The sequence below is a fragment of the Procambarus clarkii genome, chromosome 32, assembly GCF_040958095.1.
Source record: "Procambarus clarkii isolate CNS0578487 chromosome 32, FALCON_Pclarkii_2.0, whole genome shotgun sequence".
Classification (NCBI taxonomy): Eukaryota; Metazoa; Arthropoda; class Malacostraca; order Decapoda; family Cambaridae; genus Procambarus; species Procambarus clarkii.
In genome coordinates, this window is record NC_091181.1 from 34511663 (window position 1) to 34539531 (window position 27869).

Consider the following 27869-nt stretch of genomic DNA (forward strand, 5'->3'; position numbering starts at 1 on the left):
AAAGGGTATTAGGACCACAATGTAAAGTATCAAATATATTATAAGAGAGAATTAAGACCACTGGTGAATTTGCACTGGGTTAACCAAAACTGTGCCAGTAAATTCCTGCTACAGCTAGAATAGTCTGGGTAGCGTAATGCACGTAAGATCACAGAAAAACACATGTTTTTATGTGATCAGTGACACAACACTGCCAGTAATAATTTCGGCGTTAGTAATGTTCCTGAACTTGTGGTTATAACACTGCCTGAAGTTTTTTTGCCTACAAAATGAACTTTATACACACATTGGCAAACATTCTTTCGTATACGTAGTTATACGTAAGGCTACGACTTATAAATTGAGACGTAAGTATATTAAAAAAAAAATCTTGAACTGCAGACATGTACGCATATACAGTACAGTACTTTCATTGTTGTTCGTATGTGAAACCCGTAATAAATTAATTAAACTAAACTCACAGCTTTTATATTGATATGATAAACAATTGATAAATTGTGTTCAACATGTGACGACTTATATTGAATTTTGTAACTTGCTTAGCTAAATGAATTGTGGGGTTCAGTCCCTGAGTCCATTATGTGCCTCTGTAACCCTTTCCACTACCGCCCACAAGATGGGTATGGGATGCATAATAAATGAACTAAACTAAAAAAAACTTAAGTATAGCTATAATTACTGCATCTGCTTGATTCAAATTTATATTTTTCATAATTATAATTTTAATATATATATTATTATATATTCTTGTTCTAAATATGGAAACCTTTGATAAAAAATCACAAACAAAGCAACCTCGGGGATAAAGGTTTAAGCTCGTTTAGTATGTAAACAGAGGCAGACCAACAAGGAAGTGCTGCGAGGACCCGATTCTTGTATCTTCAATTAAGGTACTTCTAAACTGTTTTTATCGTCAAGATTTCCTTGACTTTTATTTTCATTATATATTTACTCACTTGGTTTTAGATTACAAAGTAAAATTTCAGTTGGGTTTTGGGCAGTAGTATCCAAGAAAGATCCATGATGCCAAACAGAGGCTGGTGGCGTTGTTGTCACTGCACAAATTAATGTTGCGGACCATTTTATTGGAGACTCATCACAAAGTTGGGTATCACAAATTGTCTAAATAATGTTCCCTAACCAAACCCAAGTATTGTGAATATTTAAAACTGACCTGCTTGATACCATTTTGATGGGGGTTCAAATTCAAATGTTTATTCAGGTAAAAATACATAGATGAGTTTCAAGCATAATGTTGGGTTTATAAATAGAGCAAGTACATACAATACCTAAAGCTGCTAATACGTACAGCATTTCGGGCGTTTCAGCATTTCGGTTTTGTGAGTTTTACTCCCCAAGCCCGGCCCGAGGCCAGGCTTGACTTGAGAGCTTGGTCACACATCCACCACAGCCCAGTTGGTCTTGAAGAAAAATATCAAGTTTTCTCTTGAAGATGTCAAGTTGTTCTGGCAATATTTCTTATACATCCTGAGAGGATGTTGAACAACTGTGAACCTTTGATGTTTATACAGGGTTTTCTGATTATGCTTATGGCACCCCTGTTCTTCACTGGTTCTATTCTTCATTTTCTTCCTTGTCGGTCACTCCGTGTTATTTTACTGTGTAGATTTGGGACCTGGCCTTCCAGTATTTTCCATATACTGTATATATATTATTTGAGATCTCTCTTGTCTCCTTTCTAGCAAGTACATTTGGAGAGCTTTGAGACGATCCGAATAATTTAGGTGCTTTATCAAATCTCTGTATGCCATATGTTTTCTGTATTCCCTCTTATTTTGGCAATCTCTCCTGCTCTGAAGGGAAAGTGAGCATTGAGCAGTACTCAAGATGGGACAGCACAAGTGACTTGAATAGTACAACCACTGTGATGGAATCCCTAGATTTGAAAGTTCTCGTAATCCATCCTGTCATTTTCTGGCTGACGCAACATTTGCTTGGTTATGCTCCCTAAACGTTAGGTCGTCAGACATCATTATTCCCAAATCCTTTACATGCTGCTTTCCTACTATGGGCAGATTTGATTGTGTTTTGTACCCTGTATTATGTTTAAGGTCCTCATTTTTACCCTACCCGAGTACCTGGAATTTATCAATGTTAAACATGTTATTTTCTGCTGCCCAGTCAAAACTTTATTAATATCTGCTTGTGATTTTTCAATGTCTTCAGCAGAGGTAATTTTCATGCTAATTTGTTATCTGGAAAGGATGATACAAAGCTGTGACTTGTATTTTTGTCTATATTTGATATGAGAATTAGGAAAAGCTGTGGTGCAGCTTTTGCTGCACCACCCTGAGGCACAGAGCTTTTAACTGCACTTGCCAATCGGCAATCAATAATCCATAGCCTAGGTAGGCTTATGTTTCCAAAATTTCAATAATTATTTCAATTATTTTTGCGTACAGGTATTTCAAAAATATTATATTTGGAAGTATTGCATAGTTTGTGAAGGGAAAATTGCAATAATTTTTTTAATCGAACTATGTTCAAGAGTTGTGGTTATACACATGGCACATGCTCATTGCCATTAGTCATACAAATTCTGCTTGCAAAATCAGATTCATGTGGGGCGGAACCTTATTCTAGTTGCACATAAATTGGAGTTGCCTGAATTTAAAATGTGCATTAAAATATTTTTTCTTCTCGCCACATTTTTTGTGCTACATCGTTCATTTTGGTATCAAATTGTTCACAATAGAATGATCTAAAGGGATACTGTATATGCATGCAAGGTAAAAAGTTTGGCTCGCCTCCCGCAACAAACCCAAAAATCGGCAGTGTTACCCGTGAGCGCACACCCATTCCACTCAAATGTTTATACTATTTTCGGTGTTATCACTTAAATAAATTTTCGTGGTACGTCGTTTATTTTGGTATCAAATTGTTCACAATAGAATGCTCTAAAGGGATATGACAAGTCAAATGGTCCAGCACCACATGCAGCACACCCCAATATAGCCAGTATTTACCTGTGAGCGCGCATCCACCACCCGCACTTGAATATTTATACTCTTCCAGTTTTGTCACCTCGGTTTTCGTGCTTTTTCATACATTTTGGTAACATTGTTCACAATCAAAAGGCACACATTTTAAAACTAGTCCCATAATGATCAGGAAAAAAATGGACTTTTAACAAATATTTTAATTTTTGATTCGGCATGTGTCCTCGCACAGACTGTGTATACTCGTATACGGATGTATTGTGAGTTATCAGCCAGGCAAAGTGTTAACGTCTAGCTGCCAAGGCTTTCAGATCTCTACGAATGTCTACTTTTGACCCACTTCATTTTTTTCCTTGATAGTTAATAGCTCCCCCTAAAATGTGAATATAAACTTCCAAAAATCTGTTTTAACTGTTGAATAAGTTACCAAACCCTCAAGGTAGGCACTGTATTCTTTTTTTCAGAGGTCAGTGCTTGTATTATCATAATTGGTTATATTTATGGTATTCATTGTTCTAACAAGGGGTGGATATGTTAATTGTATTATTTTAGGAGCCAGAGAATTGAAACACATGTTGGCACAAGGACACACCCATGATGGGTTCATTCTTACATGTCTGGCAGAAAATGGTATATAGTCCCAACTTGGTTTTAAATGGTACAGTATAGCAAAATTGACCGGAAATGAATTGATATCGTAGATTCTATTATATTCATGGGTATACTCTGCAAATGGCCCGTTTTCTCTTACAATAAACTTAAACAATGGAGGTGCATAAATAGCTTTTTTTTTTAATAGTGAAGAGCAACACTCAAGGTGATGGCTTCATCAGTGGCTTCTGAAGTACAGATTTAATACATTTTGCCTCACTTTTGTTCCTTGTTTTATTTGCTTGTTCAGTGGAAGATGTGTACATGTGCAGAGATGGCCTAAGACTATCAAAGTCCTGAGTTGTTATTGGTCAGGATGTAATTGGATGTTGTTGCCATTTCATTTATAATCATTTTACTCTATACAAAGAAGAAATGAGACGGTTGTTAACTTTAACACACACAATACTTGTTTTAACACAGTATTGTATTGTTTAACTTTAAATATTTTCTTATAATTGTTATAAAGTAGGACAGTGGGATCAAATCATTGTCCTGGGTCACCCCTGACAAGTGTTTGATGGAGAACTCCATTATGTACACCAGAATGCATGTGGGTTACATGTCAAAATTGGATTGGGTACCAGTTTGGTTTCTACAAATTCCTAGAGTTCGGGCAGATTCCAGGTTGTGTAACTTTTAAGTATGTCGTGGTCCATGGGGTTAAGACAGGCATCTGGGTTAATCTAAGAATTTGGTTCAATCTTGCCGTCCTGCTCCAAAGATTTTCCAAGGTACACTATATCACATTACATATTGTAATTTTGTTGTGAATTATTTGTATTTGTCAATTACAGTACTGGTGGTGATAAAGGTCAGTATTTTTTCTTGAGGATTTATGTACTGTACTTTGTGTAGAAAGTGTTTTACATGCTTCATAGTATACCAGTTAATATATCTATGGAAGAGGCAATTACATCATAAGTTAAAATAGGGGAAAGCTACAGAGTTGACTAGGTTCAGTACTATAGGCATTAATTATTGAATGTGGTGGAGAAAATGGAACGTTTTGAGTGTGAAAATTTTTCCAAAAGGTATGGAATAGACAGTCTCGGGAACTTTGCCAGAGTATTTACATTTGCTTGGGAGTCCCTTGTCTTGTACCCAGAGCATAGGTTCGAATCCTCCTCCTCATGAATTCTACTGATTTTCAGATTTCTTTTATATTTCACCATCCATGCATTTCAGACAATTCTAAAATTGGAAAGCATAGCTTGGGCTTCCACAATGTTCTTTATATGCTCCTCAGGTGATGGTTTTCTGTCTAGGACCACTCCTAAAAATCTCTATCGGAATTTTTGAATCCTTAGACAGCGGCTATAGAGAAATGGTCATTCCTGCCTGTGCACTAAAAAAATATATATATATAGCATTATTAATTTACATGCAGAATGTAAGAAAACACAAACAAGTGAATATTTATCATTCCACTGGGTGGAGGTACTCTGCAAGGCTGCATCTGGGACTTGTCAACGCCAAGTCGATGGCTGGCAGGAAGGCGGGCGGGTGGGCAGGCTGGCTGCCTGCCCACTCATGCTAAACACTTAGCACTGTACCAGTCCTTAGCTTGGATAGTTTTTAAGAGCCTGCCAGAGAAGGGCATTTCATTGCATTCACTGATATTGTTTTCTTCAGCTACATCTACTCAGAAGTGAAAGGATATAGTACTGTATTAGGGTGTGTATACAGAGTCGGAAAGAACTTCAATACACACACATGAAGTAAGTGTACAGTACAATGCTGTATGTATGAAAACAAAAAATCTAATAAGGGGTTTCAAGGGTAATCAAACAAAACCAGTTAAGAATCCACAAATGATTTTGAAAGCCTTACCAAACAGAATATTAAACAGCAGTTTTTAAAATACTGGCATAATAGAACAGTAATGTATCAGAATTTAATACTACGACACACACGCCTTGTCAGGTGGATATTAGCCAGTGTTTCTCACATCAGTATAGTGTTATTACAGAATAGATGGCTCAAAATATTCGGTATATGACTGGTATTGCTTGTTGTATAAATTCAATAGTACTGTACAGTATTTGGAATTCCAAATTTAGGTTAATAAACGTAATGGAAATGCTATATTGACACAATATTAATTTGGAAAATTAATAATTCATAATACAATACAGCAATAAATAATTTGTTTAGATTTTTTTCAATTTAAATGAAAGCACATTGTGGTATTTGCCTTGTTTGCAGAAAAAGTACAAATACAGTACTGTGGCTGAAATAAACACTAAAATCTACACATTAGAGCAGTGGTTCCAAACTAGGGTTTTGTGAAACATTGGTGCACTGTGAGCCTGTGTCGGTGGGTGGGTAGGGGGGGGTTATGTGAGAATTTGCAAATGCTTGCAACAAAAAAAATAAATAAATAAATAAATACTACTTATTTTTTAATAAAATAACAAAATGTACATTTTTTCTGATTCATGTTAGCAAGGCTGAGAGCTTTTCTTTTCCATAGCTCATTGCATGCCTTACACACTAGTTTTCCCTGGAACATGACTTGCCACTCGTTTAACAACCAGGTACAGTATCCAATTACTGATAGGTGAACAGAGGTGAGTAGTTAAAGATTGGCACCAAACCGATCCTCCCTGGCCAAGTGTCGGCAGTGTGTGTTACCACTGTTCCACCAGAGATGATTTAATTGACCTATTTAATATATTGATGAAGCATTTGGAGTTTTGCTTGGTTACGTATTTGCATGATTATTATTAAACGGCAAGTTTCACTTTGGAGAATAAATTTTGAGGCGAGTAGTTTTTGTAGCCACAAGGAATTCGGTTGGCAATAATGAACGTTGCTGGCGCTCCCACCTACTATTTGCTACTGCATGTTTTGTTTGTCAGTGTTTAAAATGTGGAGGTTAACATTACAGTACACAAGTGCAGAATTAATTTATTGCTACACTATTTATTGTTAAGTAAATGCTGTTTATTAATGCCAGATAAAGTAAATTCATTTTTGGCAATCCCTTTTAAGAGGATATGGATGGAGCCAACAAATTTCTCTGCTCAATTGACACTTGGATTTGAACACCCATATGCAAGGTCCCAAGGAAAATATTGATGTGTACAAACTTATAGCATTAAAAAACACAATTTGTGTTTGGAGGAAAAAAATCTTTTAAAAGGTGATTTTGAAATCTTGCCCCTCTTTCTTGGCTACATAACAGTAAAATGGGCAACCACTGTGAAGCCCCTGAATTCCAGCCATTTGGAATCTCTGGATGAAAAGCTTGCCAAGTACTTCCTTCCTTTGTCGTTGGAAGAGTATGGGTTAGGAACCCTTTGCAGAGTATCCAGGCAGCTAAGAAAATTTACTCAGCATGCAGAAAGAAAGCTTAGTTGACTGAGGTGGGATCGCACACTAAAAATTAAATTTAATGAACTGTCATTAGCTGTGTTTTGGATATTGGTGAAAAGAGTTTACTGCCATCTCCTAGAAAGCTATAAAATGTTGCTACAATCCTCAAATTTGCTCTTATGTGAGCAAGCAGTTTCATGTTTAATGAATATAAAGACCAAAAAGACCAAAATATATTGGTCTGTTGAAGACCAATTTTGAGTTCCTATGAAAGATGCAACCACAAATAATTGTAAAAAAAAGCACAATTTCACATTATTAAGACAATTAGAATCACTTGCATATTAATACAATTTTTTTCAGTTGTACATATTATAAAACAATGCTGCTTTTTTACCATAAAGAATAATTAATTATATAAACACAATTACAGTATTACAAAAATATACAGTGTAACCTGTAAGCAAGATATAAAGTGAAAATGTAATTTTTTAATTAACAGTAATTATTATATATAAATGGGCAGTAAATACTCTTGTAATTTTTAATTCAAAAGTACAGGGTCTGTAGAAATTAATGCAGTACAGGCATTTATTACTCCCACTGTTTTACATTCGTATTTCGTTATTTACCCCCTACGTGTTTTCTGAAACTTGATGGAAAAATTTCACCGGTTTCTCCAAAAAAAAACACGTTGGTAATTGCTTCATTAGAGACATGAGAATTTGGGAATGTTTTAATCTACCAAATCATTATCAAGACTTGATAGTGGTTCAAGAGAAAATGAAACGCTCTTCGTTTTGCATCTTTAATGTGTGGGTTTTGTGTTTTGCTTAACACTATACTGTATATCACTTAAAATAGTAATTAAAATTTAATGCAGGACATTGCTTTATTTGTACAATGAATAAAGTGGAAAAAATATATTCAGTATTGTAGTGTTAAAAAAAAAAACTATCAGATTAATTTTTTTTTACATTTTCTTATGATAGATGTTTGATATACAAGAGGTTTAATATATAGTATTCTTATGCGACATTTAAAGAAAAAAATTGACTAGACTACAGTGTAAAACGATTTTGAAAATCTTAAGTTTACTGACCAGTTTGTCTTTTATGTACCGTAGTAAAATAAAGACTCGTCTTGGATTTGACTTTGACATGTCGGGAGGCATGTTTCTTCAACTAACATTTGTAGTTTGTTACATTGCATCATCGAAATGAAATGAAATGTAATGAAATGAAGACATGAACTGCCACATTCATTCATCATACCAACAAAAAAATAATGGACTTCATATTTATTTACAGTATTTCCTAGACATAAATTGTTCCAATAATTTACTGGCTTGAACTGCCTGTTAAGAGAAATAGCAAGAAATTATTATTTGAATCTCATTACAAAGAAGGTTATGCACAATAACTTAAGCATATCTTTATATTCTGACTACTGAATTTAAATGGGAATGAGTGTGACAGCTTTTTAGAAATTATTCTGACATTTCAAACGTGACAAATCTTAATGGGTAGGATCCTACTCGGATAGATTTAATTATTATTATTACGGTTTTAATATTCTATTCAATATTTAATATGTGGAGATGAAGTACATCAGCAGAATAATGACAGAATATGTACAGTAGACTACTTCTTGAACCTGTATTGTACACCAGAAAGGTGTAATGGATCCCATTCTGGTAGTATGATCATTGCATTTGGTTCTAATGGACAATTGCAGGCAGTGTATCCACTAGACCAGACTTAAATAGGATTATGCTTAAAAATGGATAAGTATTTCATGCTGACCAAATTCACTTTGCTTTCTGCATACTGTACTTTGACAGTTTTTTTTTTATGTTCTATCATTTGCAATAATATAAGTAAAATAATGATTTGTATAAATTTCTGTAGTAAAATAATAACTAAAGAAGCGACAGACCTTTAGTTCCTGTGAAAAGGCTAGTACAGATTTGTCCATTTGAACAGGAGTACTCTGTACAGAACTACAGTACAGTAACTACCGTGTAGGTACCCATCATGAAATCATAATTGTCACTGATTTATAAATAATATTTAAATAATATTTTAGAAATCCATGATGCAGGATGTAACTTCAGCAATTACTCGGCATGGGTGATTTATCACTGTTTATCACCCATGACATTTCTTGGCTCTGAATTTGTTTGAGAATTAAAATTGCTGTACAGTTCTGTACTCTACATTCTGTACTCAGGGTTATTTCTAAATACATGTCAAGATAATACTGTTTATGCAATATCCCAATGCACATTAACAAATGGCTCGGTACCCTACTGAACATGGATTGTCATGCATGAATACTATGTAAAATGCATTAATTAGTGGCTTATTCATCTATTATTGTTACCACTGAAGCACGGACAGGTACATCAAACGAATACTTTGGCTTCTCTTTAGCGATGACTGAATGCTTTTTATGTGATAGTTTTGGCGTCTCTGGTCGGTCATGCCAATGGAGAATTATTTCTTGATCACATGGGCAGGTTTTCACAAATACTGGGTGAGTATATGCTGCATGTAGATACCTGGGTGAAAAAAATACATATTAGTTTCAATTTACAGAATTACTTAATTTGTCATCTTTTGCTGTCCATTTTTTGCTATAAGGCATCATTGTTCATCAATTGAATTTCACACCCACTAACTGGATTTGAAACTTGGTCTTTATTGAAATCCCGTTGGTACATAATTGTTGCTGGGACTCTATTGGTTCCATTGGTGTGGGAATCTATTGTACAATATTTACAAAAGTGTAGCCACTGCACTGGTTAGAGAAACTTTTATATAACTTGCTACAGTATTGATATACAGTACAGTACTAAATATATACAACTTCTACCTGAATGCATAGGCTTACATTGTAGCTGACATGAACAATACCATAGTACTCTACCTCCAAAAACCTCGAAGATTTGTTGGGATATCATAATCCTTTAAAGCTTTTGCAGCTACTCGGAGATGTTGGAGTTTTGGGAGAACCTCGCAGTCGAGATGTGTTAGATGGTTACCACACATGTATTGTACGGGAGCTTCCTGGTGATTATCTTCCTCATCTCCATTGTGCTAGAGAAAATCTACCATGAATTGGCTTTGCACATAAAGTATTATTTTCTTCCTTAGTAATAGCAGTTTGTACGGAATCTGGCTTATTATGGTTGTAAATTCCATTTTCTTGTATAAAACAGATTATTAAATTTTTTAATTTGTCAGTCTAATCAAATAGTTCATTTAGAATATATAAATTAACATTAAGGGCCAAAATTTCAGAAATCTATGGGAAGCTGTGAAATTGCTATATAGTACAACTTCATTACAAAATTCTTGGCGGATAATGCCATCTGGGATGTATGCCAACCAAAACATTATAAATAACTGCATCAATTCATTCACATGTTTCAGAACAATGGTGCATAGTACTGTAGTGCCAGTACTATACTGTACTGTGATATTAGGTAATACATTATGATGCAACGGCTCACCTGGTGATTTGTGTCTCCATTGGTTACACCATTAGTGATTAATGTACATTTCTCTAAAAAATTGTTAAGCTTCTCTAGAGCCTGATCTAGTTTAGAAGGATCTTGATTTACTGCCTTGATGTAGAAGCAGAACTTGGAGAAGAAGTCTTTAGTGGCAAGGTCAGCATCAGGACTGTTGTACTCGAGTCCTCCTCCAGGAAACCTATTTAAAAGTGATACAGAATTGGATCAAGATGATTTTTAGCTTACTTAATTCTATTCTGCATGATCTGATTGTTCACATCAATTTTATTAAGATTAAATTTGATTTATTTTGGGTAGAAATTCATAGTGACAAGGCACTTTAATACAGTACTGCACAATATATTATTGGCTATTCTAGCAAGGTATTGGCAAGGTTTTTTATTTGATTTTAAATTGGTCTGTAATAACTGTCATATAAACTAACAATATCTACTTATTAATGATAAAGTAAGAGGAACTAACTTTGTGTCGATATATTGAATAATATCATCGAGAGCATCGTATCCATCATCTCCTTGGATGAGAGCTGGGACATGCTTGAGGCCTAGGGCTTTAAACTCGGGAGGAGGCTTGGCTGGATTAACCGTGATTACCTGAGGAATAATGAAAGAATAAGCTCTTGGCAGCACTAGTTTTAATAAAATAATTTTAACGTGCAGAAGACTTTACTGGGTACTGTACAGTATTTATTATATAGCTACAGTATATAAATACTAATACCTTTACCCTGTAGTAGTAGGCATCCATCAGTCTCGGGAGACTATGGAATTGCACTCTGGTTGTCGGAGTGCAACCACGGAGTGTGATCACTCCAGGCGCCACGCCTGGAGTGATCTCTCCAGGGCGCAAAGCCAACGTAGGTTGAAGTACTATACAGTACCCTGTATAGTACTGTAATGTGATAATTACTATATCAAAAGTTTAGTGGTAATAATAACGGTAATACTGTACAGCACAAACAAACCATTTTATTATGCTGTAATGTTTATTTCAGTTAAGGTGTTAAAAGCTCACTCCTATACACTATAGTACGGTACTTAAATTTTTTTATAATTTCCGTGCAAATGTATTTTAAAATCACCACACAAAGAACACCACCACATTTGATCTCGCTGTATTTCTTAATATGTTAAATTACATTAAATATTTGTTTAACGCTGAAAATTGTCCCTTCATTCAATTTTTTTTAATCGGTAAAAGTGTGAAATGGTTGCTACATTGTAGTTGTCAATATTTTCAAAGTCATTTCCAGAGTGAAGTGAGCATAGGAGTTATCAAACACCAGCTGATGATGGTAAATGAAGAAAATGCCATATGATATGCGAAGCAGTGAATTGGTTAATAATATTTTCCACAAAAATCACAGAAAAATTTAAAATAGGATGCAATTGATCATGGGGAATAATCATAAATGTAGACTAGATTTTACCAGAACGGTTGAATCAGTACAGTAATGTAGTGGGCTATTAATAAAGATGTAAGTAAGTTAATGTACATAAAATTACAATTGATAATGAATAATAAAAACCCTTTACACTGCTGTATACATTAATACCAAAAATCAAATCTATAACTAATAAGAAAACTGACTCACTTTGAATCTGAGGAGGTTATGTTGTGACTTGATGAGGAGGACCATGAAGACTCTCTGGCAAAAGGGACATGCTCCCATCCTTTCTCCGTCGACACCTGCTTTGATGTAGACAGTAACTTCCTCCCGAGCTGCTGCAGTGGCTCCCACCACCACTGGTGGCTGGCCTACGCTCCCCATGATCAGTTATTGTACCTCCTAGATTGCTGCTAGCTTCACTCTAGTGTTTTCTGAGCTGCCACTCCTCTGAGCCCACACCTGTGCTTCTTTGCTGAAGTTCCTTCTAGCTGCACCTTTATGCTTTTCAGCCTCTGCACAACTACCTCCGACTGAAATATTAAAGATAATATTATAATGATTTGCTCCAGTGTGAGCTTTATTGTGAACTTTTATACCTCGTCACAGTTGGTAAATTTACTCAGATGAAATAATGCTTATTTTGCTCAGGGGTATTGTATGTGTATTATGATGCTTGTAGATATCTCCTGATCCTGTCTGTTTGTTAATAGCCTGGCATCCTACATGAAGTACAGGTATGTACATTTTCCAGTGGGTGTCATGGGTGCAAGCATAGCTGTGTTTTTTGCTCATATTAATTCATTTTATCAGGGGACAGGCAGCCAGTGTTTATACCATATACACATTATACACATTAGGCTTGTATCGAGGTTCCCCTCCCACAATCCAAGGCTGAACTAAAAGCCCTCCCTTGGATGTAAACCTACAAGAAGCTGACTAACTTATGGGTACCTTTTTATAGGCACCCACCTATATGGTGGGTGCCTATAAAAAATTTCGGGACGATTGAAAATTTTGCTTTACTAGTATTCGTTTGAGTCTTATGTCCCTCGATAAAATCCCCAGAGAATCTGATACCTTTGGCCCTGTCTGTTTGCTCTTGCTTTGGCATCCTGAATGATATTGGAATTGTTTAAAATTCTGTGATTGACAGTGCTAAATAGTCTTAAGAGATTTGGTGCCTTTTGATAATTTCGTTTAAATTTGCCTTGTACTGTAGGTTAAAGTGTGAATTAATGTTTAATCCAGCTACACGATTACACAAATGTTTATAACCATGGCCAATGAGCGGGGTTACTTTTATCACACGCCTGGACTAAAAGATTTTACAACCGCTGAAAGGTTAAGATTTACTTGACGTAAAACGTTACTACACGGTTTGGATTGGCAAAGCAAAGGCTTCAATTTAGTCCTGTGCATAGTGTCTAATTTAATGCTCAATTTATCCCATAAAATAGTTGGGCTTTCCTAATTTTGTCCTAATCTCTAGTTTATTTGCTTTGTGGCTGGGCTAGAGTGCAATTTAACGTCTCTGCGTAAGGTAATTATCATGCAGAAGATTGCTAAATTACTCTCTCACCATCCATTTATTACGAACATGCAGAGAATCGCCAGGAGCACGACCAAATTTATGGCCATGCTCTGTCATAAGGTTGAGGTAGCAAGTGTGTCGCAACACCCTGCTTATTGCAACCAAAGAAAAGTTAGTGTGACACAGCTTACTCGGAATCTTGTTAGCATATTGAAATTTCTGTTAATTGTAATGCGCCTCCTGGTTTTTGTTATGTTATGAAATTATTTAAAGAGGAGGGAATTGGCGCTTGCTGAATATTAATTTGTAAATTCCTATATTCAAAACTTGGGCTGTCTGTTCTTCGATTGTATCTTGTTAAATATCGCGTTTTTTCTGTTTTACTGCGAATAAGGCTGATTTCTTTCACTCTAGGTTTCATATGTGACAAAGAAACTGACACATGCATTTGGTTACAGAAATACTGACATCTTGAATTATCGGTTTAATATGTCACAAAATGGGACATTCTTGCAAGAATGACAGACAGAGCTACATGACTTTCCGTTAAGCTTAAATATGAAAGTTGTTGGCACGTGTCTCATGTTTGATTCAGACATTCATTGGTTGACTGCTGCAACACCTATCTAAGCAACAACAGTAAAATAAAAAGTTTTGTAGGTAAGGTTTCAATACTTGGATATTTGTTCAGGTGGATGAGCATTTTTCTGTTTCTTGAAGTTAAAAGTTTTTATTATTCATAATTTTTTTTGTTTTACCGCAGCTCCTATTTGCGTTTGATTACTCAAAATATTATTCCCAAGATTCCGTCCAGGTTTTCCCATTGAGGACCGTTTTTGTTCCAGCCGTGTCATTTAGGTACGTCTACATTTGTGCAGCTTCCCTAGACTATATGAACGGGAGTACAAAGTATCAAGAACTAGCCACGTGATGCTAAAATCTCAATCTTGCAGGATGGTAGTTCCATCCTAGTTTGTGGTTGAAGGTTGTTCTGGCCCTCTGGTGTTAGCATTCCTTTAGTTTTATTATTGCATCATCTCATTTTATTGAGTTTATCTTGTTCAAGTAAATCGATATGGCTAGTGATGAAAAATCGTGAATGACAGCGTTCTTAAGAAATATATATAAATGCCAAATAATGATTATCCTGTACGCAACTATAGCCTGAAGGTATGGTAAATTACGAGGGGAAAGCGCCAAGCCAGTATAGTACCCACGTAACTCTTACACCCCCTCCCCCCCCCCCCTCAAGAAAAAAGTAATCTATCTGTTGTACGATAATGTCAATGAAATATGTTCACGCGAGGCGTTATCTGTTGATCACAAGGTCTCCGACGGCGGCTCGCCAAAGCGGTTTTCAGGTGCTTAGTGCTGGCTGATAACTTCCCATCGCACAACGCACTTATTGCGTAGATTTGCTGCCCACTCTTAACTTTTTGGTTTATAACTAATGTTTATAATTCTTTGTTATAGTTCTTTGTACAGTGTGCTTTCTTTTTGTAAACGTTTCTTTGTATTTTTATAAAAAAAATAAGTTTTGTTTTATGATTAATGTCTAAACCCAGGAATTTATTGAATGCGTATTTTATTTCATATTTATTTTCAATTGGAAACTTACCGTAGTGCCTATGAATGCTCTTCACACATGTGCACCTAGGAAAGTAGTGGATTTGATATATAATCAAATCATTCGCCTGTAAATATGCAAGGATTTTTATCAGGGTTTAATTTGTCATTGATGATTGGCGAGGTGTCCACGCTCAGTGTCTAAACCAGCCCACCCTTTTCCAAATGTCTTGAAAACGCTTAATAATGTTGTTTCATTATAGTGGTTGCAAGATAACTTACTTTAATGGAACTCTTGTAGGGCCTTGGCGCTTAGACTAGGTTATTCTGCATTTATTTTTCGGATGCATTTAAGAAGATATGGTTTGCCAACTTGAGCAATGCAACGGTAATGTTTAAATTCAATTTGTCGTTGCACTTTTCGTTGTCAATAATTCTCCGGATTGATCATTTTTACGGGTTTCTTAATTGTGGTTCAGGAAATCTGGCTCGTGAATTTGTTAATCGATCTTCTGTTTAAGATATGGTGAAAATGCATTGAGACACGTGGGGGTTTCTGCTTTGCCCACCATGGATTGACACGACAGGCAAAGTAGAAAACGATAACAGGGATAACATATGCCGGCCTCCAGCTGTGACGTCAACCATATGGGGGCCCGCATGGAACACATCACCTGCATATGGTTCGCCCAACGAACGCATGCCCCCGTTTTTTCTTCCACCACGTTAGATTTTTACTGTGCATTATGTACACTCGTGCACTCGGTAATACCTAAGGATAATGTGTATTGTAGTCCATTCGAATCTTGCGAGTGCAGACTGATAGTTTGAAGCCAGTCCCATAAATAGCAAAATATTCAGAGATGGAAATATTAAATTGACATAAATATAGTTTTGACCTAACACTGACTTGTTCGGACTATTAGGATAGCTGCAGTGTTGTGTAACTAAGCGTGTTAATATAAACAAAAAGTGAATGCATTATGTGGAAATGAGTTATCACATTCCCTGGTTGACAATGGTGGAACTCGCGTGCTGTTCGTCTGCGCATATATATATATATATATATATATATATATATATATATATATATATATATATATATAATGTGTTTTTTTTAGGCATTCTCTCTTGCTAGTCATGTTTTTTATTGTCATCCTCAATCGGTTGCTTTCTTTAATAGTTGCACGTATTTTGTTGAAACTTTGATTGTAGATGAATTGCTGGCTCGCCAAGAACGACATCGTATAACCAAAAAATGGTCACGTAAGACTGAATCATGAGAGGTACCGAGATGGATGGAGACAAATCTGTGAGGGATCACTTACGGCATCACTGATGGTCAATAGAGGAATTGGTTGGCGGTTAGATTTCACTGTCACTGCGTTTTAACGTTTAGAAAAAAGGTTGCTAAAACGATCACACTATAACACGCCAAGGTAATTGATAATTGATAACAACACCCTTCGTAATTGATGTTGGAAAACGTACGCGAATGTTCCCATATTTCTCGTGCTAGTGGAACGTTGTACATCGTAATATGGTTACCATTTTGTCTATACTTGTGACAGGATACCTTCATATTATCAGGATACAGCCATTTTCTCTTATTCCATGAAAATATGGTAAGCATAATCCCTTTCTTTCTGTATTATATGTTTACATAATAAATAAATTAAATAATAGCTGCGCAAAACGACCAATTTCCCGTAAAATTTGTAGATTATTTTGTTAAGGTTACTAGCTTTTACTGTTATTCAGGTTTACCCTAATGTGATTAACTTTGCCGTTTTCGGCAAGTTGTATCGTGGTTGCCATTTGCTATACGATTGTATAGGCGGGGGATTGCTATGCAATTATTCCAGTCTCCGTGGTGTAGTGGTAAAACACTCGCCTGGCGTTCCACGAGCGCTTTGTCATGGGTTCGTATCCTGGCCGGGGAGGATTTACTGGGTGCAAATCCTTAACTGTAGCCTCTGTTTAACTCGCCAGTAAAATGAGTACTTGGTTGTAAAAACAATTCTTCGCGGCGGGGATCATATTCCAGGGACCTGCCCGAAACGCTACGCGTACTAATGGCTGTATAAGAATGTAATGTAATTGTCTGTAAAAGTTGCCGCTGTTTTCACTGCCTCGTACATTGCCATACCTGTGTGTTACAAATATGTGGCCTTTACTTTTGAATATGCAAATTATATGCTAAAACTTGGCAATCCATTAAGAAATAGGTTCTCGTAGTACAAATTGTCTTCTTTCTCGGCTCAATCGGGCCTCCCAGATTTGAGGATGGATAGAAATGGTTGGGCACTTCTTTCATCTAATGCACATGTTCATCTAGCAGTAAGTTGCCCGAGAGTTGGGCAACTGGTGTAGGGTTGCACCCTGTGGAGGATCAGTAGTTCGACCTTGGGGGGGACCTCGATACAAGCCTAAAGCATGTATTCACGGGCTTCCTGTATTCAACAACAGGAATTAAATAACCGTTACAGAGTAGTTTTATGCAAGGTTTCTTTTTTCGTTTGTCACACGTACTTGTTTGAAAATAAGTTATCTTTATTTGTATAGGCTCTTGTTGCAGTAATATAATTTTTTATAATGTATATTTATAACTATATAATGATTTAATGTACTATGCCTAGGTGTTGCATTATTATCCATTCTTGGATAACTTTGTGTCGGTACTTGACTCTCCAGCTCCAACATGGCAGAGTAGTACAAAGGTACCTACTTGTTTTGGTAGTTGTTCTACTCCCTAAGCCCAGCCCGAGGCCAGGCTTGACTTGTGGGAGTTTGGTTCACCAGGCTGTTGCTTGGAGCGGCCCGCAGGCCCACATAATCCACCACAGCCTGGTTGATCTGACACTTCTTGAAGAAAACTATCTAGTTTTCTCTTGAAGATGTCCACGGTTGTTCCGGCAATATTTATTATGCTTATATTTATATATATATATATTTCAGGTTGTTGAACAACAGCGGACCTCTGATCATTCAGTGTTCTCTGATTGTGCCTATAGCACCCATGTTCTTCACTGGTTCTATCGTGCATTTTCTTTCATGTCGTTCACTCCAGTATGTTGTTATTTTACTATGTAGATTTGGGACCTGACTCTCAAGGCATAGGTAGTATCGGATATCTACACATACACCCGAGAAATGCCAGAGTTTTCATCACATTGTCGACTTCAGTTCCCCTTCACTTGCCTTCATCTTCGTAGGCTAGTTCTTGCACCATTTTAACTCTTGCTTACAGCCCCAACAACCTCTCAACGCGCCACGAAAGCGTCACCAGCTGTCTCTACGCTAATGTTTTAAGGATGCACGCATCTTGCCGCCAAAATAAACAGACGCTAAATGTGATGGTGTAATTAAATAAGACGCGCGGTTTGGTGTCCCGTTCTCTGGGACAGAAAGCCTAGTATAGGCTTGTTGAAGCGTGTGTGTTAAAAGTCTGCCCGGATGGTTTAGGAGGTTAGTATTGGGAGCACAAATCTGTCCTCTTAACACTACATATTTATTTTTACCCTATCAACTTGGGCGTAAAAATTGTGGTGGCATAGGGAAATTAAAATCGCCGCAATATTGACGCTTCCTGGGGTCTGATGATTATCGGTTCCGGTAAGGTAGGTGGCTTGCCTAGGTTCTGACGCTTCCGATTAGGCAAATAGTTGCATTTTTTTACGGAGGGGTAATAGTGCGAGCTAGGCTGCTAGGGATCACTGTTTGGTGGTTTAGGCGAAGTAAGCTGAGCACCACCACCACACGGAACACGGAGGTCTTTATGTCCCAGGGTAGGATTATTTTAGCCCGTATAACGAGGGTCCTCGCCAGCGGTGTCGTTTTTCATTGATGAGGACAAGAAACGAGGAGACGCCAGGCTTAACACTGTTGCACAAACGACCATGTGATGATTACATAAAGAGTAAGCAGTTGGTACAATGCTTTGGTTATTGCAGTTTCATCCAAGTGTATAGCTGGATGATGCCTTGAGAGGCGGTGGGGGGTCGTGTAGGTGGGAGAAGACATAGAGGAATTGAACCATGATGTATACATCACGGTATAGAGCTGGTAAAGGTCATGAATGTGAGGATCAAAGGCGGATACCTGGAGGATGAGGTCATTGGCGGGGGTCGCGTGGCATGGTGTTAGGGGATAGTGTAGAAGGCGTGGGAGGGGGGAGGTCATATAGTAGGGCGTGTGGTAGAGAGTGTGGTGTCACACTAGGAGCAGCACCTGGTGGTGGTAACCGGCTCGTCACTGTGGTGGTACAATCACTGTCATCGCGGACGCCCCGCTCCCTCGGCCGCTGGAGTAGGAACACTGGCTGGGGTGTGCCGCCCGCAGCTCAGCCATGCTGGGCCCAGGAGTGACGGGGTAGCAGGGGGCGGGAGGAGGGAGGGTTGCGGGCAGCGTGTGCCACATCTGGCACCAACCTTCCCACCACCCCCACCCCTACCCTGAGAACTTGGCGCCACGCTCCACCATGCACGATGCTCGACCTTACGCATCATGCAGGATGCTCGGCCTCACGCATGATCCTCGGCCTAGTCCTCTCCATTCCTCCATGGGCCGAGAGGTCAGTACACCTGTAGCAAACTTGTGTGACCCTCCTGTCTGATGATGCTCACCGGGCAGGAGCTCATTGATCGAAGTGTTTCTTTTTGGCGGAGAGCGGCTTAAATCACGCGGTGTTGGCGCCGGTGCCAGGAAGGAAGGGAAAGGGAGGGTTGGGTTGGGGTGGGAGCCGGAAGGTTAGTGGGGGGCGGCTTGTCCTTAGTTACCACATCCGTCTCTGCTTTCTTCACCCTGCCCTTCACACCATCTTCCCTTCGTCACGCCACCCAGCTCCCCCTCGTCGTGTCACCCAACTCTGTGCGTGTACCCGTGGCCGCAGCCATCAGACCTTCACCTGTGGGCTCTTGTTGCCCAGGGGACCTGCTGACTAACCAGTTTGTTGACTTGCAACAAGCAGTAGTCCCTCGTCCAGGCGGCAGGGGAGGTTATCTTGAGATGATTTCGGGGCTTTGTGTCCCCGCGGCCCGGTCTTCGACCAGGCCTCCACCCCCGGGAAGCAGCCCGTGACTGCTGACTAACACCCAGGTACCTATTTTACTGCTAGGTAACAGGGGGCATAGGGTGAAAGAAACTCTGCCCATTGTTTCTCGCCGGCGCCTGGGATCGAACCCAGGATCACAAGTCCAGCGTGCTGTCCGCTCGGCTCCCTGACCGGGAGGGTCAAATTGTCAGACCATCATCCTAAAATGGTAGTACTGTACTTACTACAGCAAGTATTTGGTCACTAGTACCAATATGTACTGTTGGTCTCGCCAAAAAGTTCACTTTTTATATTATTAACCCATAAGATGGGTATGGGGTGCATAATAATGGGTATGGGGTGCATAATAATTTAACTAAACTAAAAAAGTAACTCAAATAGCATTCTCTTAAATATTAAAGTAAATGGAGTTAACCTAACCTGTCCTAACACTCCTGTGCGTAATACAAGCTATTTTAGGCCTAATGGAGTATATATGCGCCTAGGAATGTTTGTTTGGTTTTAGCATTTTTCTCTGACTTTAATTTTACAAGTGTACAATACGAACTGTTTGGTTGGCCATCAGTACATATTGGTACTTTAGACCAAATAATAACTTAATGTATCGATATGCAGGCGATGAGTCACAATAACGCAGGCGATATGCATAACGATATGCAGGCGATGAGTCACAATAACGCAGGCGATATGCATAACGATATGCAGGCGATGAGTTCTTATTGTATCATTTTAGGAGGACCAGTTGCACATTGTACAAGTTTTACACTTTGAAATATATTTATATTTAACTAACGTCACCAACGTTGGTGACGTTGAACTGGCGTTGCTCTGATATTTTATTCACTGGGAAGTGACTCGAGTCCATTCATGACTACCGCAAGATGATTGGATGAACCTGTACTATAGATTGAATAGTGCAGGTGTGCTTTTTAATGTCACGAGGTCATAATAAATTATATAGTTTAACTAAAGGCCTGATCTCCAAATTGAGCTCTTTCTAGTAACAGTCCAGGCCATGCACATAGACTGGTCGGTACAGTGTTCGACCTACAGTCTCCCTTTTTCCAGGTCGGCGTTCAATCCCCCCGATAGTCCAAGTGGTTGGGCCTCCGTGATATCCTAGCTCCTTGTACTCGTATACCTTCCAAAAATTATACATGGTCATACTGGGTTTTTGATAATTTGCCTTGCCTTAATGGTAGTCCATTGAAGCCAGGAATTTTAAACAGGTCATAATGTATACAGTGCCGCGGTAGAGTAACCACTTGCCTCTGACTTTGGCTAATTACTGCATAGTATTGACCGAAATGTTGATACTGTGATATCAAGGACATTAACATATACGGTGTAACACAGGTTCTTCAGTGTGTCTATATAGATCTTTGTTTACATTCTAATGTAAGTCACATTACAGCAAGGTTGTTTGTATTCAGGTCAGTTTGCGCGCTGTTGCAGGCAGAGGCGCATTAAGTGTGCTTGATTATTTACTGGCTGACCTGGTTACACAGCCTAATTGTTTATTTACCTACCAAATATGCTTACCCGTCTCCTTACCTAACTGCCTGCTTACCTAAATGTCAATATACTTGTTCATCTGTGAACTTCTTGCCCCCTACCTGCTTGCCTTCCCGCTCGCTCAACCGGTTCGTGGGCGCCCCTCTTACATTTGTTTATAGTGTGCAGCTGCTGGAACAGTGTGTGGCCTTGACCACTGCTGGGTGCTGGCGGTAGCCCTCGGGTGCTGTACTGCTGGCGGCCAGCTGTCGTAACCCCCGGCCGCCACCACCACCACCACCCGGTACTTAACACAATCTCTGCAATGCTGTAAGTCCTATGATTCGGCAATATCCGTGCCCCCCCCCCCTCTCGGTGTTGCTACAAGAAGCAGTGCTAAAGCAAAGGAATAAATTGTAATGGAATTTATGCAAGTTAAATTTAGACTTGTTGACTTTGGAACAGTGCAGTATGTTTTTAAATAATTAGAGGGGCAGATTGACAATTACGCCCCTAGCGAACTCTGGTTTTCTGAAGAGGCCTGGATGGGGTTACTAGAACAAGAATTCGACATGTAAAACGTATGAAGCACCAGTCTAAGCATGTTCATATCGTAATGTAGTCCCCAGGATAAAATAATAATGGTTGTAGCATGTAAGGTATTCTGAAGACGTCTATACAAGTACAATAGTCTAATTTAACGCGTCGTTAATTTGGAGTAATATCACACAGACGTGATTTTATGTACTTCGTGAATAAAGTTTTGCGTTTTACATGAATACAGGACATTTTTTTTCTTGTAACATGCAGGATAAATGTATCTTCCTCCCACGTTCGCCCAGCCTCCCGTCCGGTAGCCGTCCATCTGTCAGTGGGTCTCTCTCGTGTAGCTTATCGCACGTGTGCTCTGAAGGTAGCGCGTCGGCTACCCCATCTTCGTGAACCACTGTACTAGTATTTTAATTCGGAAACTATTTTCTTCTGTCATAGATCTAATTTACAGTTGTAGGAGGCCTGTTGACATTTACAGTTGCGCATTAAGTTTGCGTCAACTTCATCATCATTTAGACGTAATGCTCTACATTTATTTTAGACTTGTGCTGAAGTATAATTTTTGTTTACATCACAATGACTCGCTTGTCTAGTTACCCCTCGGGTTGATGGTGCGTATTTTGAACACTGCTTCAGTCTACGTGATAAATACCACTCAACCTTGTATATGTATCATTGTCACGTCTCCCTTCTCTCAAGATGTAGTGTGGTCGAGCCTCTCCAGTGTGATGACTGGCGTCGTGGACGGCTCTCAAGTTGACTCTGCAAGCTTTATCTTCTTTGAATTTACATGATGTTTGAAGACAAAATTCAGCTGTTTTAAATGTTCTTTTAGTCACCTTGGGATTAGTGTTTAGTACGTTGCAGGGGATAGTTGTCTAGTGCTGCTGAGCTGTAGCTCCAGGGCTCTGGGGACTAATGTTACAGTAGATAGATGGTGGAATATGTGGGCCTGCGGTCCCGCTGTAATTTGGCCTGGTGGACCAAACTCACAAGTCAAGCCTGGCCTCGGGCCGGGCTTGGGGTTCTGGGAGTTCTTCTACTCCCCATCAACCAGGTACCTTACCTTGAGGTTACCTTGAGGTGCTTCCGGGGCTTAGTGTCCCCGCGGCCCGGTCGTCGACCAGGCCTCGTGGTTGCTGGACTGGTCAACCAGGCTGTTAGACGCGGCTGCTCGCAGCCTGACGTATGAGTCGCAGCCTGGTTGATCAGGTACCAGCCACAGGGTCGATACGAGGCCCATAATAAACGAATTAAACTAACCGACTGCAAATTAACAAATGATATCGTACATAAGCCCACTTTCCAATGTTTCGTTATTATTTATACACAAACCTAGGTTAGGTTTACCTGGTGGGTTGCTAATATAAATTTTCACTGCGCAATATAATACTTTTGCCAGTGTGTGCGTACAAAGTTATTCTCGTTCACTTATCTGGAGTCATTTTGGAGAGTTGTGATAATTTGATCCGTCAGGTTTGGAGCGGCCCGCAGGCCCACGTATCCATTACAACCCGGCTGATCCCACATTTCCAAACAGGGACTACTCCAATTGCCTGTTGAAAACCTCCACTTGTATATTGTCGATATTTCTTATGCATGGTGGGAGGAGCTATGTTGGAGTGCCATGTAGAGAACACTGCATGGCACTCTTCACTGGGGTCTGTTCTGCATTTCACTACAGTAAGTTATTTAGTGTACACATTTTAGACCTGGCCTTCCAGAAATATTGTAATATTACCTTGTAATATTTGTAATGCCTTGTAATACTGTGCGTTAGCTCGTCAAAATGGTACTACGACCAAATATCGACTTTGTCATTTCATTTTGTTTGGCTATTATTATGCTTAAATTTTTAAATTTTGCCCCGAGGGGCGAGTTTATTGGGTAGCGCCACTCATCTTGTAAGTGGACATACCGCATAGCAGCATGTACAACACTCCCCAATAGAAAGAAAACCCGCTGGGTTGTTCATCCTGTCACTTGTACCCAGACACAGCTGGGACTTGCTTAACTGTCTCGAGTGAACAGCTCCTCAAACAAGAAGATTAACATCTATTGTACTTGTGATCTTGGGGTAATTAATATCTGTTTATAGGCGGGGGTGGAAAGAAGAGTGTTATAGGTAGCGAGGTAAGCGGGCAGTAGGGAAGAGGTAGATGCCGGGAATGTAGGGAGGCGGAGAAGTAGGCAGGTCTTAGTTTAGAATTACAGACAGTGATTTATCAGACTTCCAAGGTAAATTGATGTTCCTATACCTAGGCATCCGGTGCTTAAGAGACTCGCTCACGCCACCTACCTCTGCCCTAGCATGTCCCATGAGGGAGCGGAGGGGGGAAAAGGCCATTGAGCCCCCTACTAAACTGCCATGGTTGAGGGGTGGAGGTGGGGTGGGATGCGAACCGGGAGCAAGCAAGACGCAGAAATAGACTTGTGGTCGCCACGCTCCAACACCCCCAAAACCCCCTCCTCGGTCGTCTCCCGCACGCACGCACGCAGTCGCTCTCCAATAATAAATCCCTCTCCTCCCCTTCCTCTCCCTCCTTTTCCTTTTAACATTGCTATCATTGAAAGTGCTGCTGGGGTCATTTCCAAATGACCCCACCCCCTGCCCATCCGACCCCCTTACGTAGACACTACCCATCCCTTACCTACACCCAACCTCTAGCCTCTTAAGTGTGCCAAGACGAAGCTTTGGGTACTTGGCGCTTGCTTAGGAACACACGGCCCATATAGCTTTGACGTTTTACCGGGGACGTTGTAATCTATGGCGTCTGGCCTGAGATTTAGTTATCCAGCTTTATACACGAAACTTTTGTTTCACCAGTGACGTAGTCCAAAGTTTTGCTTATCTAGTAACGCAATTCGACTTGCAGGTGACGCATCCAAACTCGCGACACACGCGTCCTCTCATTGCTTCATTTGGCGACGCACTGGTAGACACACTTGTTCGTCGTGAGTGACGCAGCTGTCTGGGAGTTTGTTCCTCTGGGTGTGCTTGCGTCACGCATTTTTGTCTGGGGGCTTGAGAAGTCGTTGTCTCAGGCGGGGCGATGCCTTTGTGGCCTGGAATGGGTGAGGCGGTTGCCAGACCTACACCAGACGCTGACGAGGAGGGAGAGAATGGGAAGAGTAAATGAAATGGGGAGGAAGGTACTAGAGGGAGAAGAACGGGTGGGAGGGACGAGAGGGAACGGTTGTGGGAGAGGCAGGACATATGGGAAAGGGGGGGGGACAGAGGAGGTGGGGGGGAAAAAAAAAAGATATGTGCGAGAAGAATGACGACAGATCATTGAGGATGTGCAGTGAAGTGCAGAAGATGGATATAATTTTGATGACGCAAAGACACAGGCGAACGGTAGCGGCGACGATGTGGAAAAGAGCGAGTGTGTGGATGTGTTGTGTGTGTGTGTGTGTTTGGGGGGGGGGGGAAGCGAGTTGTGCGCTTGCGTGAGTGCAGGCTTGGGCCATTGGCAAGTGGGCGCTGTGTGCGTGACACCTGATGGACTGCTCTTGAGAAGAATACTGGCCTCGATCCATGTTGTCTTTGTATCGGGTGAAAGTGTCTTAGATGTAAAGATGACTGGTGTGTGTGTGTGTGTACTGATTGGGGGGGTGGGTGAGCTTCGGCTCTTCGGTCCCGGCTCTGTGAAGCCTCAGTCAACTGGTGTACAGGTTCCAGACAGTGTTTACACTTGAGAGGTGATAGGATATCTCTGCAACTTCTGGTGTCAGCATGTAAGGGTTATGGTCTGATACCCAGCGTTAAGAGTTCAGTTCCTCAATTAACCAAACTCTGATTCCTTAGACTCAAGGTTCTTAGAAACACAGATTCTGGTAATTCCATATTCAGAGATGATGATAATTCGTTTTAATGACTGTTTGAGCGAGTGAGTGTGGGAGAGGGGGGGTGGGGGGAGCGAGACGTCATTGAGCTGACTGTAACTGACTCGTGAAGACGTTAGTGGTAATAAAGCGTTATTAGCGAGAGGTGTTGCGAGAAGGCTTGGGTGCTGGGGCCGGGGGACCCACACGTTCTCCTTGTTGTGTTAGCTGCTCTTAGATGTGTGTGTGTGTGTGTTAACTCGATCTTGCAGGCACAAATAGTAATCAGCCCTTGGACCTCGCCTTTATAACCGTCGGTTGTCTAAAGTTTCGACTTGCGACCTATTTTTTCTCTATCATATCTACTACTAATATTTCTCGCGCACTCACTCGCTCGACCCAAAGCAATCCACACACCTAGAAAGTAGGTACCCGAGCAGTCTTACTCTTCAGTACCTACAGTATGTACTGCTAGGTGAACAGAGGCATCAGATAAAAGGAAACTGTACCCAGTTGTTTCTCTTCCGGCCGGCGATTGAACCCGTTGGCCAGTGAACCACGGGACACCCCTTTCACCCTCTGTTGGGAGGAGGTGGGAGATAAGGCCGGAAACTTCAGTGTGGAACCCCTGACCTGAACTCCTGGCCATGGAAGGCTCCGTGTTCCAGTCTCCAGGAATACTTCCTGTGGCCCATAGGACAACGGCTGGATCCTCCCCACTATTATATAGCTCAGTGCAGATATTACGAGTAACCCAAAGATTGGACGAATAAGCAGACGATGAGTGACAATAACGTGGCTGAAGTGTGTTGACGGACGACGACGTTTCGGTCCGTCCTGGACCACACATGGTTCACCTTCCCTTCACCTTCTAGTGTGTGGTCTGGTCCATATTGGATGAATATATTATTTACCATTCACTCCCTGGCTTGACGATTATGGAGAGGTGTCCGGTGTCTTGCAATCTGTTGGCACCGTATTGTGTAGGTCATGTTCCCACCACACTGGTTGCGAGGGCTGTGTGGTCATGCGGGCTACATGCAGCAATAGCCAGACTTATCAGGTGATCAACCTTGGCAACTGGTCACAGGTAAAGTTGTGATGTTAGAGGGGGTGAAGACAGTTGAGGGTGTGTAAAGGGAGGCTGCAGACGAGGGGGAACAAAACCTTTGTGCTTTCTAAGGAAGGCTTCCTCGAGCATTTCTACCACCACTCTTACGAAACCTGTACATCTCTCAACAATCATGGCGGCCTTGTTTACGTGTATTAAACGGGTTTGAGCTTCAAAATTAAATGTTGAAAATGTGTTGTTATAAACCTCGATGGGCTTCGAAGCTCAAACATTATTAAATATAAACAAAGCCACAATGCTTGTTGTTGAAAGATGTGTGTCTATTTCTTGCCTTAGAAAGCACAGTTTTGTTTCCTGTGTGTCTGCAGCCTCTCTTACACACCCTCAGCTGTCTTCGCCCCCTCTAACCTCACAACTTTACCCGTGACAGTTGCCAGGGTTGAAATCCGCTATCGTGATGGAATCGTGACTCGCTGGTGGAGCATTTTAAAGACGCAGCCTGCGATTTTTAAATTTTTCCCCGAGGGGCGAGTTTATTGGGCAGCGCCACTCATCCTGTGAGTGAACACACCGCCATAGCAGCATGTACAACACTCCCCAATAGGAAGAAAACCCGCTGGGTTGTTCATCCTGTCACTTCGAGCAGCCTGCGAGTGTTCGCCAGCTTCCCCCACAGTACTGAGTGGGCGCATTTGATTGATTGGTAAAGATTAAGCCCAAGAGGTGGCACGGGCATGAATAGCCCGTAAGTGGTGGCCCTTTTGAGCCATTACCAGTATCAAGAGCGATACTGGAGATCTATGGAGGCGCGACTGCACCCTGCGTGACGGGAGATGTCTCCCGGACCAAATGGTGACCAAATGGTGAGTGGGCGCATGTGTGTTTGGAACTTTTGTTCCCCCGTCTACCCTGC

General features: G+C 40.4%; 2 protein-coding genes across 5 annotated transcripts in view; one reads left to right on the top strand and one right to left on the bottom strand.

Moving 5' to 3' along the window:
- The first annotated feature begins 784 nt into the window (after positions 1-784).
- LOC123759421 (transcription initiation factor TFIID subunit 10) overlaps positions 785-27869 on the top strand; it is a 71211-nt gene continuing 44126 nt past the window's right edge. For both annotated transcript variants that reach the window (XM_045744481.2, XM_045744482.2), the window contains exon 1: positions 785-890. The gene's annotated coding sequence lies outside the window, so the exon portion shown is untranslated. The remainder of the gene's footprint in view (positions 891-27869) is intronic.
- The window catches only part of LOC123759420 (chloride intracellular channel exl-1), a 45412-nt gene continuing 25269 nt past the window's right edge, over positions 7727-27869 (bottom strand). Inside the window, exons 1-7 of one of the 3 annotated variants that reach the window (XM_045744479.2) lie at positions 19191-19268; positions 15013-15088; positions 12068-12393; positions 10936-11066; positions 10450-10651; positions 9864-10033; positions 7727-9495 (exon numbers count right to left, since the gene is read on the bottom strand). In XM_045744479.2, coding sequence (XP_045600435.1) covers positions 9297-9495; positions 9864-10033; positions 10450-10651; positions 10936-11066; positions 12068-12244 — 879 coding nt within the window. In that variant the 5' untranslated portion in view covers positions 12245-12393; positions 15013-15088; positions 19191-19268 and the 3' untranslated portion in view covers positions 7727-9296. Of the gene's footprint in view, positions 9496-9863; positions 10034-10449; positions 10652-10935; positions 11067-12067; positions 12394-15012; positions 15089-19190; positions 19350-27869 lie in introns of those variants that run through there. The other 2 variants (XM_045744476.2, XM_045744478.2) reach the window with 2 other exon arrangements.